At 38.2% G+C, this 18,092-nt stretch overlaps 1 protein-coding gene across 2 annotated transcripts in view; it reads left to right on the top strand.

Moving 5' to 3' along the window:
* The window catches only part of Papola (poly(A) polymerase alpha), a 53,445-nt gene that overhangs the window by 26,671 nt on the left and 8,682 nt on the right, over positions 1–18,092 (top strand). For both annotated transcript variants that reach the window (XM_048431236.3, XM_048431235.3), the window contains exons 11-19: positions 26–146; positions 1,010–1,094; positions 6,342–6,395; positions 6,785–6,904; positions 8,712–8,821; positions 10,863–10,984; positions 13,048–13,190; positions 15,996–16,096; positions 16,519–16,739. In XM_048431236.3, the coding sequence (XP_048287193.3) occupies positions 26–146; positions 1,010–1,094; positions 6,342–6,395; positions 6,785–6,904; positions 8,712–8,821; positions 10,863–10,984; positions 13,048–13,190; positions 15,996–16,096; positions 16,519–16,739 (1,077 nt within the window). The remainder of the gene's footprint in view (positions 1–25; positions 147–1,009; positions 1,095–6,341; positions 6,396–6,784; positions 6,905–8,711; positions 8,822–10,862; positions 10,985–13,047; positions 13,191–15,995; positions 16,097–16,518; positions 16,740–18,092) is intronic.

The raw sequence follows: 18,092 nt of genomic DNA, 5'->3' as shown, positions 1-18,092 counted from the left end.
ACTGATTGGCTGTTGTTGTATGTAGGTAAACCCCAGTGATAGGTACCATCTTATGCCTATAATTACACCAGCATACCCACAGCAGAACTCCACGTACAATGTGTCCGTTTCAACACGGATGGTCATGGTTGAGGAGTTTAAACAAGGTAAGTGTTTCTGATTATGCTCTACTTTATACACGAAGGGTCTGCCTACTGTTGCAGACCCAGCAGTTAGCTAGTTGTGTGATTTAACTGAATTGCCAAACTGGATTTGTGCATTTATTTTTGATCACATATTGCAGAATAACTCAACAGTTTTTATAAGCAGTTTACTGTAGCAGAATTGTTGGAAAATGAAGGTACACTTAAGATGTGTACCGCGACTTCTTTGAAGGCTGTGTCATCAGAGTTGATGCCATATAGCCTTTATGAGTGACACAAGGGATGGATGGGATTTACATTTCTAGGAAAGAACTTGGAGGGGAGTTGGGGCCCAAAACCCTGCCTCTGAGAAGACCCTTGACCTTGGGCCCCACTTTATGTTAAATTTAAAGCTATTACTAATTGCTATCCTAATTGCTCAAAGAATCAAGGTGGCTGAAGGCATTAGGTAGAAAAGGCTATGTACAGTATTCAGCCTTAAGTTGTCTACTCTTGACTTCATGTATGAAAGCTTTTTAACAGGAAAGGCTTCTTGCCCATTAGAGATGGCAGTAACTTGTTTGAAAAAGTCAGGAACATTATGTGGGTGACTTTTCTTTCAGGTAACTACTGTGCTTCTGTTTGAGCAATCTTTCCTGTGAGCATGACATTTTATTAATAATGGCCCTTTACCGGGAATGTGATTCTCAGAAAATTCTCCAGTGCTTTTGAAATATGTGTAAAAATGTGCTCTAAGGACGTAAAATAAACCGTCCATTGCTAATGTTTAAGATTATATTGAATGCATGTAGTATGTTTAAAATATATTTAAAATTCTAGATTGCCAGGTTGAAACATACAAATATTCTAATATGTTTTTAATTTAGGTCTTGCTATCACAGATGAAATTTTGCTGAGTAAGGCAGAGTGGTCCAAACTTTTTGAAGCTCCAAACTTCTTTCAGAAGTACAAGTATGTATTTTAAGGCATGTCAGCCATGTTGCTCTTAAGTAGTGGTTAAAAGTGGCATATGTGGTATCTCTTGCCAGGTTAGTGAACTCTGGAGTCTCTTCAATGTCTGTAGTTTTTCTTACTGTCACAAAGGACTTAGCATTTTTAGTAATTCTGGTTTTGGGTTTGTTTTTTTTTTTTATCAGTAAAATGTGTCAGTCTTAGAGTTTTCTTGCTTGACTCACCTGGCATTCCTACAGTGTGTCGGCAGCATCAGTTCTAGGTGTGTCACTTGTCACCACGACAGTCTGTACCTTAGCAAGCAGATAAGCTCTTAACTGTTTTCAGTTCTTTCTCAAGAAACTTCTTACATTTAATTCTGACAACTTAACCAGGGTATTTAGAACATGCACAGACCCAGTGAAATGTCAGTGTTTTTGGCTGATTTAATGTTTTCAGTAATTAGCAGCACACCATTGACCTACTATTTCCCCTTTTAATATATGTCTGCAAACAGTTTTCTAACAATTTAAGTGGGTATAGTTTTTATTAATGTCTTTAATATAATACTTTAATACCTTAGAGGTTAAAAGCGTTATGAATTGTGTTGTGTTGAAAAATGTAAGTTACAATAAATCTTAAAGAAATAACAAAAACCAAATATGGACTCGAACTTTATTTGCCCTGGGCTGAAAAATTAGCAAAGTCCCACTTAAATTTTTGCTTTAATGCTTGAGAGTTTCCTGACCATTTGATTTTGTGTTGGATTGTGTTTTGTTAAATACTTTGAGCAAAATTATTTTATATTTTTCCCAAATTAAAAGTAAGAATGATGACCTTCATGATGTCTCCGTGTTTTGTTTCTGTATTTGCATGAAAAAGCAGTGATGGAGCCGGTTTAACTGTTGTGTCCGGGAGCACTGTGTTGTCAGTGAGAGTGGCAGAAGTAGCATAGTATCAAAGTGCTTGTGTTCTTGCTCATTCTCTAGATTACTTTCTGTTGGCAGATAATTGTTTTTTAATGTCAAGGAAATGACCAATGAGCATTTAACAATATGCCAACACTTGAAAACTACATACATGACCTCAGAGACAGATCCCAGTGTTCCTCAGTTGCCACGTCTCAAACATGAATACTTCCTTTTCCTGTCTCATCCATAGCTACAGCAAGAGCTGGAGAAAGAGGGAAACTTGTGCTTTGGTAGCTTCGACTTTAGGAAAGATGAATGCTAGCATGGAGTAGACCTCACTCTCGGTTTTTGTTTTGTTTTGTTTTGTTTTGTTTTGTTGTTTTTCGAGACAGGGCTTCTCTGTAGCTTAGGAGCCTATCCTGGAACTAGCTCTTGTAGAGCAGGCTGGCCTCAAACTCAAAAAGATCCACCTGCCTCTGCCTCCCGAGTGCTGGGATTAAAGGCGTGCGCCACCACTGCCCGACTGTTCAGTTTTTATCCACAGATACTGCTAGAGCTGCGTGAAAGGCACTGGCAGTTTTTCAACACCCCTGAGTCTTTACTGGAGTTCCTATAAGGTTTTTGTCTGGCAAGGGGTTGTTCATATTTTTTTTCCGGACACCTGAGGCAGTCAAACTTTTATTTTAAAAGACTTCAAAAAAATGTAACAACATGCTTATTTCATAAAATTTTAAATCCTGAGTGTCCTAGCTAATATAAGATTTAATTCCTCTGCACAAATGCCCTTCAAGGCACTCTGGGGGCTGTCTTAGGCTCCTGGAACTCAGATTCTAGTTGTTTTAAGTATCTTCATATGAAACACCAGTTATGCTGTAACCTGAAGTGGAGTTGTTAGTTTGCAGTAAATTGAAAGTTGATTTAGTTTGTGTGAAGTATGCCTTGAAAGTACTACCTTTCTTTATTTGGGATTATAAGTTGTATGAAATAGCCCTGTTACTCTTGGAAGGGAGGGGCACCATAGAGATTGTGTTGATCGTAAATGTAAACTCATCCACTTTCAAAGGGGGGAGGGAATCATTACGGAGAAAGGAATGGCATTGTTCTGTAAATTTTCAAAGTTTTAAGTAATATTCTTTTTCTCTTGTGAGATTCTTAACCTGTTAAGTAACAACAAATCCTGGACATTAGAAAATAGCCATTTTAAGGATTATGTTTCACCAGAAATGGAGAAATACTAGGGAAATAAGTGTAATTATTTAAAAATTTATCTATGCAATTAGTTGTAAAATCTGGGTTTGGGGCATGTGTGTAATTTCAGTAGTTGGGAGGTAAAGGCAGGAGGACCAAGATTCAAGGCAGCCTGAGCTTCATAGCAAGTTCATAATCAGTTTGGAATATATGAGCCCACCTCAACCCCCAACAAAATCAGCACCACACCGTAAAATAGTGAGCTTTAATTCTTGGTGATGGGTTAAAGAGAGCTATAAGGATTTTGACTAAAAGATAGGTTTTCCTTTCAGTGCATGGTATCTGAATCATGATCTATCCAGGTAAAGTATTGAGATGCAGTGTTCAAGAAACATATTTACGAAATCCTTTTTTTGGTAAATAGCTTTTGTAATACAACTAAAGCATTCTTAGAACTTTATCTGACTGAAGTATATTCTTGGCCCCAGGACATTTTTACATAAGTTTTAATGAGAGAGAGAGAGACAGACAGACAGACAGAGAGACAGAGACAGAGAGAGAGAGAGAGAGAGAGAGAGAGACCTAAAAGTTTGGGGAAAAGGTAATGACAATTAATCTTATATTCTCCTTGGAGACATTTGAGCTAGCTGACACGTAGAGTATCACATTTTGGGGGACAACAAAATAGTCTTAGAAATCCATCTTGTCCAGAGGGATCTTGGGAATTAAATATTAATTCTGGTTTTTTAAAATACTGAGTTTGGAACTAAAAGGATACTCATCAGTTAAGAGCTCTGGCTGTTTTTCCTGAAGACCTGAGTTAAATATCCAGAACCCATATGACTGTTCACAGCTGTCAGTAATAACAGTTCCAGGGGATCCGATGCCCTCTTCTGGTCTCTGTGGGAACTGCATACACATTGTGCAAAGATATACATGTAGACAAAGTACCCATGTACAAATAAAGTTAATAAAAATTAAATTTTTAGAAAATTAATTGGAGATTTTTAGTTTCTTGGCAAAGTCTTACATTTCTAGTGAACCATGTAATATATTTGCAGCTTACTTTAAATTTAGTTATTTTATATTGCTTAACTGTAGCTGCATATAAATTTACCCACATAAATCTTGTTATATTTATCTATATGAAAATAAGTACATGTGTCTAAATAATATACAGAGAAGAGACTTTAACACCCCCATTGGATTTCCTGAATAGTATGTTACAAAATTGTTATCAAATGAATTATATAATTTATATTTGTAAATAGAAAGCATTATGCTTCATTTAATCTTTTGTTGAAGACTCAGGTGATGAATAAGAATATTAATTTTCAGGGGAGTGAGGAAAAACTTGTCGGGTATGGTGATGCTGGCACTTAGGAGGTGGAGGTGAGAGGATCAAGTGCCTGTCCAACCGGGGTAATTAGTCCAACTTTACTGTGCTAAGATTGAGTTAGAAAAACTGTGCTGTATGAAACTTAGGCAGCTTGATGCTTGTGAAGCTGTGTGTGTGCCTGGGATTTATACTTGGTTGTCTGCTCTGACGGCTGTGACACCTTGAGAGCACTTGCATCTTCTCTTTTCCTGTGATGAAGTCATCTTTTTTAATGTCTTAGTAACCCAGAAATGTGATTAAGCATGTCAGAATTTTGTTGATTTATATGATTCCTAGTTCAAGTTCCCCTGTACACAAAATACATGTACTTTTAGTGCTTTTACATGACTTCTAACTATTTGTATTTGACTTATTTTGAACTAATGCTGACCAAATGGGAAAGGAATTACTCATATTTCTGGATGTGGACTACATGGCTCCATAGCAATGTGTTCTATAGACACCTGATTTCTGTGTGTCTTGGGCGTTTGTATGTTTTTCTATACTTGAGTTTATAAAATTCTGTTAATTTAGTTAAATTTGACCATATTTTTCCAAAAAGAAAAATGCCATTCTATTGTCCAGCTGGTACATAATTCGTAGAGTCGTGTTTAGAGTTGCAAAGTTAAGAATTTGAACCCCATTTTTCTTTAATGACTTCTTCAAAAGCATATGGCTTAAGAAAAAATGCTTTAATTCATCAGAGTGTAGCATTCGTGATGTGTATAGCTGTGGGGTAACTGGTTGGTAGTTTTGTCTTGAGCAGCAAAATTGCTTGTAAAGTGTGAACAAGCACCAGAAAGAGAGCTCTCAGACTTTGAAGACCAATCCCGTACTAGTATTTCTTTCCTGTCTAGTAGGTAATGATGGCAGTTTACTTTGGGGATAAAGAACTGTCTTTGTAGACCAGGCTGGCTTTGAACTCACAAATCCACCTACCTCTGCCTCCCGAGTGCTGGGATTAAAGGCGAGAGCCACCACTGCCCGGCTGAGGTAAAGTTTTACGTAAAACTCAGCTTACACTACTTCTAAGAGGAATATGCAGAGTAATTTATTCCGCTATTAGTGCAACAAAAAAGGAATTTTCTACTAGTGTAGTTGTAATAACTTTTAAAGGGCATAAGAATAGGTACTTGCCCTTGGTATCTTTTGAAATAAAAACTTGACATTTCTACATTTTAAATAAGACTTTTAAGTTCTGAGTAAAAACATCTCTTTCTTAACTCGTAGGATAGCCGCATCTCTGTTGCGGGAGTTTATTTTTACCCTTGGTTTGGATAGGTGGAGGGCCTGACTCCAGATGCAATTTGGTTGATAAATACCATTTGATATTACCTGAAGCCTGATGTTCATAATATTTTTGAAGTTACCTTTTGTAATAGGTATACTAGTGATTGCTTTTTTGTCAAGAGCCCCGTTTTTTGTTGTTGTTGCTGTTGTTTCCATGAAAATGTTTTCTTCCAATCAGTTGTTTTCCGTGAGTGTTTTTGTTAATTTTTGTAGGTAGAACACTCTGCTGAAGTGTTGAGCAAAATTACCTCATCATGTTTTCTAAGCCTTGAAAATTCAACTGCTCTTTTGATAATCATTCAGTTTGTTGTAGAAACTCCAGCTTGCCAATAGTGAAAACATGGAATTTAGTTTACATGATTTTATGTGCACACTGATTACAAACTCCCTTGCTGAATGAATGTTGGTCTATAAATGTGAGAAGTTTATTACATTATGGCTGTAAGATCCAGCACAAAGCACATAAATACAATAAATAGCATGTTGTCTTTATCTTCAAAGGCATTATATTGTACTTCTAGCAAGTGCGCCCACGGAAAAGCAGCGTCTGGAATGGTGAGTAGTAAGAGGAGGCTTTCCCCAAACAAGTCTGATAGATAGCTCAGTGCACAAGCGCGGGCGGGGGCATCTGTTCCTAAAGAAGCGTGCACCTTGTCAGAGAAACCTACAGCTCACTTCTTGACTGTACTTTGTTGCTTGACTTAGCTTGCTGATATTTAGATCCTGGGTTAGTGTAACTTTCTATTTGTGTGAAGTTGCCCGGTTCTCTCTTCATCCAATTTGGCATTTTTTGGTAGATCCTAAGTCTCTTAATAGTTCAATCACTTGAACTGCCTTGGTATGTGTATTGTATACAATATCTGTATTACCTTGTTACATGAAACTTGATTTGCATGTGAATTTTTTAATAGAATCGATCATTAATATTAATGACGTTTGTCCAGGGTGGGCTTGGTGGAATCAAAAATTCGCATCCTGGTTGGAAGCTTGGAGAAGAATGAGTTTATTACACTGGCTCATGTGAACCCCCAGTCATTTCCAGCCCCCAAAGAAAATCCTGACAAGTAAGCCTGTTTCTAATTGAATCCCATTTCCCTATCCTTTCAGGTTAGTTGCAGATACTTTTATAGGCAGTTTTATTTTGGAGACAGGGTCTTGTAGATCAGACTGGCCTGAAAGTTTTGATCCTCATGTCTCAGCCTACACCTTTCTGTGCTTATAGGTATATGCCACCATTTTCTGCTATAGGGGGACTGTAGCTGGTTTTGCTATTTGCTGACAATGTGCTTGCTTTTGGGGGGGGTGGTAAGGATCCATAGATATAACTTTTATCTTTAATTTGTTGACTCTCTTTGCTTCTGGGTATAACTTTTGTAAAGAAGTGTGTATTAGTTGTCTTCCTCATCCCTGGTTTATTATTTTTGGGTAGCACATAAGTCCTGTTGATTATTAACTTGATGTTTTTATCTTTTCTGATCAGAAACATTGAAAACAATTAGCATTGGAATAAATTTGTTTTCTCTAGTAATTAGTCTCTGATGATAAAGTATCTGTTATCTAATTAAGTACAAACATTTACTCTGTAAACTGGGAGGTGGTGACGCACACCTTAAATCTCAGCAATTGGGAGGCAGAGGCAGGTGGGTCTCTGTGAGTTCAAGACCAGCTTGGTCTACAAGAGCTAGTTCTAGGACAGGCTCCAAAGCTACGGAGAAACCCTGCCTCAACCCTCCCCCCCCGATCTATTCTGTATATGTGTCCTAATTTTGAATATTTTTAAACATTTCTTCAGTTTTATACAATAGTTTTAGGCTATTCTGTCATCTGTCTTTGGTTTTTATTTGAAGAGAATATATTTTGATTTAAACTTGTAAGTAACTGATACCTGATGGAATGTGGACCATTGCAGAGATGGGTAAATGTTTGAAAGCAGGCTCCCCTTTTTGTTCAGGGCCTTAGAAGTCAGGTGGCGCTTTCATTTGTCCCTCTTTTACATTTGGAAGTTAGAACAATTGAGTGAGAAACTTTGAAGAAGGATGATCAGAAAGCAGAGGTTAGTTAAGGCTTACTTACTTGAGTTTGGTCTTATTTTAGACTATTATGAAATACGTTTTATTTTTCTACTTTAGATTCATATAAAGGAATTATTTGAATTTAGTTTTTGAAATAGGGTCTTGTATATAGCCCACCCAGTCTGACCTCAATCTGGTGATCCTCCTGCCTCAGCCTTCAAAGTGCTAACGTTACAGATATGTGTGAACCACACGGGACTGTCACACACGGGACTGTTTAGAAAGTATGGACTGGGGGTTGGCGGGCGTAATATTTTTGGGACAGGGTCTTGCTGTGTAGCTCTGACTTTCCTGGATCTTACTCTGTATACCAGACTGGCCTCAGACTCACCAAGATCTGCTTGCTTCTGCCTCTCAGGTGCTGTAAGGTGTGTGCCACTATATCTGGTAAAAGGACAGATTTTTATATGTAGAAAAATCCAGGTTGTTTTTGTTGTTGTTAGTTACTTTGTTGTTGTTTGGTGTTTTGCTTTTTAGTTCTTTTTTTTCCCCCTTTTTCTTTGTTTTTTTTTTTTTTGTCCTAGACTTTTCCAGAAAGCATGCTTTCTCCCCTGTATTATATTGATCACATTTAACAAATACTAGTATCTTTAATAGTCTAGGCTCATTACAAACAAAAAAGTAAGAGTGTAGTCTGGGAAGTTCGTTTGTATAGTAATGGTCTAGATTACAGGTAAGGGGATAGGCATATTTTGGTCAGGTTTTGACTTAGAATTTCCCATGTACCTCACCTAGGTTGTCAACCCTTTGATAGCAATGCTCTCCTGTATCTAATGTCCTGTGGTAATGTTCTTTGCAGGGAGGAATTTCGCACAATGTGGGTGATTGGGTTAGTGTTTAAAAAAACTGAAAACTCTGAAAATCTCAGTGTCGACCTCACCTATGATATTCAGTCTTTCACAGATACAGGTATGTCTACTTGAATAATGAATTTTTAAATGTTTCTTGATGTACATTAGTAGTGCTCTTTGTAGTGACCGATTATTGAACAATTATCATTAACGTAATCTTAGTGGATTCAGTAATGTGTAGTATAAATAACTTCTGTGTGTTGAGGGAGGCCTTAAAGGTAGGTAAGGCCATTTTAAATTTGATTTGGCCACAGTTCATTTTGTCAAGAAACAACCTATATCAATCATCTTAGAGCCTGGGAATTGATGAAACTGAAACTTTGGTAACTTGTTTAACTAAATTATATAAAGTGAGTATTAACTCATGAAAAGGGAACAGGGTAATTATGCCTATAAGTCAGGTGAACTGGATTCTTAGATAAAGAAAGGATGTTTTAATTCAAAGCCCTTAAGTGATGGGTAGTGATTCATGTGTAGATGTGCACAGCAGTTTAAGGAATTTGTGAGCCATACAAGGACACCAGTGCATCTTCCTGGAGGACTAATTCTTTTCTTTTTCAAACATCTCCCAGCACACATTATTAGCATTTTCACTTTTCCCACTGTTTCCTTTATGAAAACTGATTTAACATTTTAAAAAAGTTTTAGAAAGGGAGAAAGAAACTAACGGAAACAATTTGTTGAAGAGTCATCTGACACCAGTTAATTGTAGCGAGAAGTGAGGTGTTCTCTTCTGCTGTTTACTTTCTGGGTTACTCATGGTCAGCTACAGCCTATGCACAGGACAGTGAAAACTTGGTGAAACCCAGTGCTCTCCTGCTCTGACCTGCCTGGGAAGTGGTGAGCCCTGCTTGCAGCAGAGTCACCGCCTACATGTTCCTCTCTATTAGTTACTTAGTCTGTGTGTGTGAAGCAGTGTATGGAAGGCCACTGGATGGAAGGAAGGGTGAATGTTTCAAGGCATAAACAGACAGAACTGATAGGCGCACATACTAAGAAAGCAGTGAGCAAGTTCTCTGAGAGTGAACTGTGCTACTGAGAGGCCACTGTCTTTTTATTAGTGTTAAGTTACTTGATCTTGTCACTGGAATCAAGTCAAAACCCTTATCTGAGAGGCATGCATACCTCTTATCTATTAAAGTTTACAGTGTAAGTTGTTTTTGAGACTGACTGTTTGCATAAGACACCATGGGTCCAATGCAAAGTGGCCATTCTCTCTTAAGTGGCTGCTCAGCTTGTGCAGAAGGAAAGGTCAAGTCTTGCTTGTAATTTATGGTACATTATTGTTTCCATTTACACTACTTTCTTCTGAATGAGTTAAGACTGCTCTTAATTAAAATGTTCCTGTTCTTTTTTTTAACTTATTTTTTACATATCAATCTCAGTTTCCCCCCTCCCTCCTGCTCTTCCCCCTTTCCCCAATCCTGCCTGCTATCCTCCCCTCAGAGAGGTTAAGACCTCCTGGGGAATCAATTAAGTCTGTCCCACCACCACTACTACTACCCCACCCCAGCCCCTGTGCCTAGACTGAGCAAGGTATCTCTATCTCTATCTCTCCATAGAGAATGGGCTCCACAAAATCAGTTCACGCATTAGGATTAGGTCCTGGTCGCACTGTCAGTGGCCCCATATACTGCCTAAGGCACACCATTGTCACCTGTATTCCTTTGGTCCTATGCAGGTTCCCAGTTGTCAGTCCAGAATCAGTTATCTTCCATTAATTCGGGTCAGCTGTTCTGTGTGTTTCCCCTCATGGTCTTGACCTCTTTGTTCATATTATCGCTCCCCACCTCTTCTTTTGTACTCTGGGAGCTCCGCCTAGTGGTTAGTTGTGGATATCTGCATCTGCTTTCATCTATTTCTAGAAAAGGGTTCTAGCTTCTCTGTGGTTGTGGACTGTAAGTTGGTTATCCTTTGCTTTACTTTTGAAATCCATTTATGAGTGAGTACATACTCTGTCTTTCTGGGTCTGGGTTACCTCACTCAGGATGTTGGGGGTTTTATTTTTTGGTTTTTGTTTTTTTAGTTCCGTCCATTTGCCTCCAAATTTAAAGATGTCTAAATGTTTCTGTTCTTCATAACATTGTCTGGTTGTATAGTTTATAGGCAAGCAATAAACAGCAAGATGTTTGAGTTGGATATGAAGATTGCAGCAATGCATGTGAAAAGAAAACAACTCCATCAACTGCTGCCTAGTCACGTGCTTCAGAAGAAGAAAAAGGTAAGGTAGAGGGGAAGTCAGCAGCACTACTGTGCTTTGTGCACTTGGCCTGCTTGTGGCCATTAACTGAGGACAGCATTTTACAAACTTGTCAGTGAAATCTCACTCCCACCACTGTGCTTGTATTTGTCTCATGACTAGAAAGTGGTTATGTCCTGCTTAACACCTACATTTATGTATGCCCATATTCTCTAACCATTTAAAGTTCCACGAATGTCTCGGTGAAGGTTTATTTTTCCCCATGGTTTTTCAAGACAGGGTCTCAGCCCATAGTTTGAGAACTGCTGTGCTAGCTTCTGTCCTTACAAGATCACTTACAACTTAGGGTAGGTACATTGATATATGGAAGTGCCACATTAAGTGCTGGCCTCAGATTGCAGACCTCTTGCCTCGTTCCCCTGAGTGCTGGATTAATTACATGTGTTCATCCCCACATCTGGCCCAATAAGGAAATGCCCGTTGGAAACTGCTTAAATATGAGTTAGGTTTTCTTTCCTGGAGTTCAGCGGTGCTGAGGACCAAATTCAGGATCTCCACTAAGCATGTGTAACCCTTTCAGCCTCACCACAGTCCTGATAGTAATATGTTAGCATGCATTGCTGTGGAAGTTTACTGTAGAGTAAACCTGGAAACATTGTCTTTTCAGAAGTGAATGCAAATGGGGTGTGTTCTTTTATTCTTGGCTGTGTGCATTTTTTTAAAACAGGTAATTACATTTTCCAGAACTACGGATTCCTATTACCTTTTAAAGTCTTACTATTAAATGACTGTTGAGCTAACTAGTATACAGTTTTAATTCCGTTTTCCTGTTGAGTTTTTTTTTTTTTTTTGTACTTCAGTCTGTATTGCTTTAAAAATAGACTGTGTGGCACTCTGCATTGCTTGATCTTCCAGGAGAATATCTGATGAAATCTCTATATTTATACAGACTGCTGTCACTCCTGTTCAGATGTTTCCAATAAAACATCAGTTTGTGATGTTTTGTGCTTACTATATTTTGTATGGTGTAGTTTGAGCCCATCTACCCGTTTGAAATCTTTTTACATTGTTCATTTTCTGGTGTGAAAATAAAACTCTGAAGCTGGTATGAACACTAGAAACATGAAGCTGTTTTGCAGTCTGTATCTGTACTCACTTGTCCATGGAGGGAAACCTGAATTAAAGTCTAGCCTGAACTACAGACCGGTCATGTCCATGTGTCCTATGCCCCCTCCAAAAAAAAGAGGACAGTGACCATTACAGATCTTTTGCTTTCAAAGATCTTTGTTGATAAAATAGTAATGAATAGCAATAAATGATTTTTGTTTGTGACCTAGGTCTGTATTCCAAACTGGCCTAAAAGTTAATATGTAACCCTGGCTGGACTTCATTCCTAATCCTTTTGTCTCCAGCTGCTGAATGTTGGAAGTAAATGTGGGTGCCACTATATATAATAAAGTTCTTTAGTTATATAATTTTTATGTTGATTGTAGAGTAACTAGAATTTTGTACATTATGCTGGGTTTGGTGTATGCTTGTAATTCCAGCTACTTCAGAGAAAATTGAGAGGTTGAGACAGGAGGATTGCCTGAGCCCAGGGTCTAACACAAACATGGGCAACATGTAACTTTTTTTTAAGATAAGGTTTCTCTGTGTAGCTCTCACTGACATGAAGCTTGTTTTGTAGACCCTAGTGACCTCTGACTAAGAGATTCTCTTACCTCTGCCCGTTGTCTTTGAAGCCCTGAGATTAAAGGTGTGCTCCACCATGCCACTTTCTTTAGTAAGAATATTGAAAACAGCAAAACCTTGTGGTCCTGACAGATTGTCAGTGTCCTGTTTATAGAGACCTTGTAATTATGCACCTGTGTTTATAGTCCTGCTAGAAGTTTCACTTACTTTCTTATTCTAGTTTTAAATTTATGCTGTATAAAAGTGTACAGTGATAGAGTACTCACTTCTTTTTTCCTATTAGACCTGTAGTTAAGTAAAGAGGTGCATGACTTATTGAGTGCTTTTTAGTAGAAGTCATATGTAAGTTTGATTACATAAAGACATTTAAATTAAACTTTTCTTGGCTGCAGCATTCAACAGAAGGAGTCAAGTTAACAGCTCTGAATGACAGCAGCCTTGACTTGTCTATGGACAGTGATAACAGCATGTCTGTGCCTTCACCCACTAGTGCTATGAAGACCAGTCCATTGAACAGTTCTGGCAGCTCTCAGGGGTAAGCCAAGAGTACTGGGAGGGGATGAAGTAAGTGCTTGTTTGCTAAACATAGTGGCAGATTCCTTGCTTATTGTCTTTTTATTCTACCTTGTGATTTCTCTAAATTTATTTTTACTAGTATGTATTAGTTACACAATATGGTAAGCTTCCTTGGAATACTTCCATATGTGCATATAAAGTATTTTTGTCTTAGTTACTCTGCCTTGTCCCCAGCCCCCTCTTTCATCTCCTTTGACTTTTTTTAAAGTGACAGTTAAAATTTTTATTTTGAGGGCTGCAACTTTTAGTTTTGTCTCTACTATTTATACTTGCGTCTCACTTTGTGGGCCAGTGAGCCTTTATGAATGATTGTGAGTGCCTTCATCTCCCCAGGGTTGTTACGTCTTTAGAAAGCCAACAGGAGGGCTGTGCCATGATAGAGTTTGTCTGAAATCATTGTTGGTGTTAGGGAAGGTTAAATGCTTGCTCTTAGTAGTTTTAGGTAAAGGAAACATTTTTTTTTCCATTTGTAGAATTTAATATGCTTATAAACATACAAAGTAGTTTTAAATCGCAAAGAAAGATATATATCTGTGTTTTCAGATTGAGAGCACAATAAAGCTGCATTTGTATTCAGTGTTCACAGCTTAGTGCTGTCTGGCATTCTCTTTCAGTTAGGTCTTAACCATACAACCTGTTTCCAGGGGACCTTTTTGGCAGTTGTGATGGTTATGCTGATTGCTACTAATAAGTCAGCATGAAAACATTGACTTTTAAGATTTGTTTTCATATTTTAATCTTTGAAAACAGTTTTAAAATTGTATTTTCTACTACCATCTAACCAGGGTCGTAGGCGCTTTTCTGGAGAAGTATAAAGTAGAGAATACTGAGGTTTTGTGAAGAGTTCACTGTTTCCTTTTCCACTTCTTGTACATGGTGTTTTCTAATTAACCATGCTCTATTGGAAGACTCCAGGCCTCACTATATATAATATTCTCATCAGATATCTATCTTTCTATCTATCTATCTATCTATCTATCTATTATATATCCTGTGAGTCACACTTAACACAGTTTCTCATTTATAATGTTAGCTTCCACATTTTTTTATTCATTTATGTATGTTATTTACAGGGTTAGAAATTAATGTATTGTCTACAAACTATAAAATAAGGCATGTACTTAGTAATTTAACATTTATTTTTGTTGAACACTACAAGACTTTTTTTGAGGCAGAGTCTTACTGCATAATCCTAGCTCCAAACTCAGATCTATCACTTTCATTATGTACTTGTCTTTCATCCTGTATTGATCTTTTCCTGAGTGTCATCAGCTATTCTGTTGGCTCCATTACTTCTATGTTCTAATGGTCTCCATGGCTTTAAAGCTAACATCCTATTCTGTGTGAACATACGGCAACAGAAATCAAAAAAGTGTTGCTGCCATTGTCCTGGCTTTACTGTCCAGCTGCGGGGGTCGGTAACCTGATGACTTTGTGCTTTTTTCTTTCAGAAGATTAAAACAAAAAACAAAATTTAAACTTAAAAAAAAATGGTAATGGTAATATGCCCAGTGGTGGTAGCACATGCCTTTAATTCTATCACTCAAGTGGCAGAGGTATGCTCATCTCTGAGTTTGAGGCCAGTCTGGTCTACAGAACTAGTTCCAGAACAGCTAGGGCTGTTTTACACAGAGAAACCTTGTCTTCCAAAAATAAATAAATAAATAAAAATTAAGAAAATGGTAATATAATACTGGGCGATGGTGGCACATGCCTTTAATCCCAGTGCTTCGGAAGCAGAAGTGGTTAAAGCTCTGTGAGTTTGAGACCAGCCTCGTCTATATAGTGAGTTCCAGGGCAGCCAGGACTACACAGAGAACCTCTGTCTTGAAAGACAAACAAACATACAAACAAAATGGTAATAGAATAATTGCTTGAGCAGAAAAGTTGAGATGGAAGAGTAGAAGAGTGATTTTTTTTTTTCCTGAGATGAACATGTACTGGCATATAAAGACATGGGGGCTTGCTGTGTGGGATAGCATGAATAGGCAGGCCTTACACTCATCTTCCCAGAGTCCTTTGATTATTCCTGACTAGTGACTGGCTGTTCGTAAAGTTCTAAGTAAGATCATTTGCTGAGATGAGAGGACACTCAGAGAAACCAGGGGCTTAAAAGGGGTTTAAAATAAAATAGCAAAATAACTTCTTGTCACTTGAGAGTCTCTACTGTGTACTCAGGCCAGTAGATGAACTTTGAGATTTCTTTTATCCCCATAGGTTTCTGTTTGCAGACATTTCTAAGACTTCTTACTCTTGAACCAAGATTGTCGTTAATCATGTTAGACAGTTTTCAGATTAATACTTAGTCAAGTTAGATATGTGTATTCTATTCTCACTGGCAGATTAAATACTCATTGTACTGTCCATATTTAAAGTACAGAATAGCGCCATATTTTTGTTTTTAGGAGATATTTTCTTTTGGTTTTTGGATTTCTTTTGTTTCTTTGAGACGGGGTTTCACTGTAGCTTTGGATCTTGAACTTGAACTCAAAGAGATCCGCCTGCCTCTACCTCCCAAGTGCTGGGACTGAAAGTGTGTGCCACTACCGCCCAGCTAGTAGCTACTGTTTTGTGTGAAGTGTACATCATAGGTTGTTTATGTTTATACTGCTGTATATATTTTACATGCTTTTTAATTGTTACAAAAGCATGAGAACCTAAAATCAAAGAAACAAAATCTGTAGCATATGTTAACATTTATAATTGTTGTTAAAAATACTCTAATTGACCCCTTCCTCTCCTTCCTTTCTGTTTCCTATTTTAGCAGAAACAGTCCTGCTCCAGCTGTGACTGCAGCATCTGTGACCAGCATCCAGGCTTCTGAGGTTTCTGTGCCACAAGCAAATTCCAGTGAAAGCTCAGGGGGTAAGAAAAAGGTTTTAGATTTTGTTTATGTATTTGTTCCTGTTTGTCTATATGTATAGTATGTAGGTGTAGTGTTTTCAGAGGTCAGAAGAAGGCATCCACACAGGCCCTGGAGAGACTCTTAATGTAGATGCTGGGAACCAAACTCTGGTCCTCTGCAATAGCAGTGTATGTTCTTAACCTCTGAGCCATCTCTCCAGCACCCTCCCTGCTTTGAGGCATAGTTTTTGGTTAGCCCCGACTAATCTCCAAACTCCTAATGCTCTTGATGTCACTCCTTGTATGTGAGGTTATAGGTGTTGCTTGGTACCTGGCTTTTAATAACACATCTAAAGTTACTCATAAACAAGTTAGAGACAAACTTTCTTTGTAACTTGATGTTTAATGATTTTAGTTTGTATGCTTGTATCTTTACTATTTAGGTCCATCGAGTGAAAGCATTCCTCAAACTGCCACACAGCCAGCCATTTCTCCACCACCAAAGCCTACGGTCTCCAGAGTTGTCTCCTCAACACGTCTGGTAAACCCATCGCCTAGACCTTCAGGAAATGCAGCAACAAAAGTACCTAATCCTATAGTAGGAGTCAAGAGAACATCCTCACCCCATAAAGAAGAAAGTCCTAAGAAAACCAAAACAGAAGAGGTATATGTGCATACGTACATACACAAAAAGATAGAGGCATGGCAGTCCTGCTCACCTGTTCTTGAATTTAGTGGGGAACACGTTCAGAAAGACCCTGCATCTGTAGTGCTTCGCTGCAGCTGTGCTGCACTGCAGTAGGGTTCCCTGGGAGCTGCCACATCTGGCAGTAGTCGAAAATAATACAGTTAATATCCTAATTTATTATTCTCTAGTGACTGTATATTGTACCGTTTTTTATGGCTTTTTAAACAATGTTTTGCCTTTATCTCAGATAGAGTTTTATATTCTAATTGGTTGCAGGGGGTAACTGAGCTCTAGCTGACTACCAGGGATTCCTACAGAGGAATCTTAGATCCACAGCTCCAGTCCTCAGGGTTTATTCTAATTACTGAACTTAGTTTAGGGTTACCAGCTCTCTAGGAAGCTTTTCATCAGTGTTTTAACAGTCCTGTCAAAACAGTGCTGAGATGCAAGTAGTACTGGGAAACTACTGGATATTGTGTTGACTGCTTGAGTCTTTATGAATGGTTTGTAGTCCTGGAAAATCTGTGCCCAGGTCATTGGGGGTGCCACACAAGCACTGTATTAAGAACTGCCCTACACTCCTTTAGTGTTAGTCTTAATGTAGTGACAGTAAGATCTCTGGAGTTACTCCCATATTGTTTACTTTTTAGTAGGACATTACCATTTCCTAAAATATCAGTCCCCAGTCAACTGTTCGATGATGAATTCTGCCCTAGAATTTGTTAGTCAGGAACGTTCTTTAGAATAGGAAAAAGAACCTGAGTTTTTCTTGGGTATCCATTACACTTTGAGCAGTATTGGTAAAATGTTTCTACTCCAGTGCTTTTGTTTTAGATAGAATATTTATAATTAATGGAGTAACTTAGATGTTGTTACTCATGTTCTTAAAGTAGAATGAAATGGTTAGACCGTATAAGATAGGTTCTGAAAACTGGTGCGTTTGTGGTGGGGAGGTTTAATGTTTTGTTTGTATGTGGTGCTGGAATATAATCCAGGGCCTTAGGGTATGCTAGGTGGAGGCCCTACTACAGAATTACATTCATAAGCCCCTTATGGTAGCTTATTCTTTTAGAATGTTTTTATTTGACTCTTGCCTTAGTCTCTTGAGTGCTGAGTCTTGTTATTTGTTTGTTTTAGGTAGCCATATTAAAGACTTGCTGATATTCTGTGTCAGAGCACTTCTAGGAGGTGGGTTTGGAAATTGGTGTTTGAGGTAGTCTCAAAAGCCGTACTTGGCTGTGGTAGCACACACCTTCAGTCTCAGCACTTGGGAGGAAGAGGCAGGTGAATCTGAGTTTGAGGTCAGCCTGGTCTACAAAGCAAGTTCCA

This window comes from Myodes glareolus, chromosome 11 (assembly GCF_982192425.1).
Source record: "Myodes glareolus chromosome 11, mMyoGla1.1, whole genome shotgun sequence".
Taxonomy (NCBI): Eukaryota; Metazoa; Chordata; class Mammalia; order Rodentia; family Cricetidae; genus Myodes; species Myodes glareolus.
Note: the sequence above shows the minus strand (reverse complement) of the source record. Positions and strands in the feature narration are given on the sequence as shown.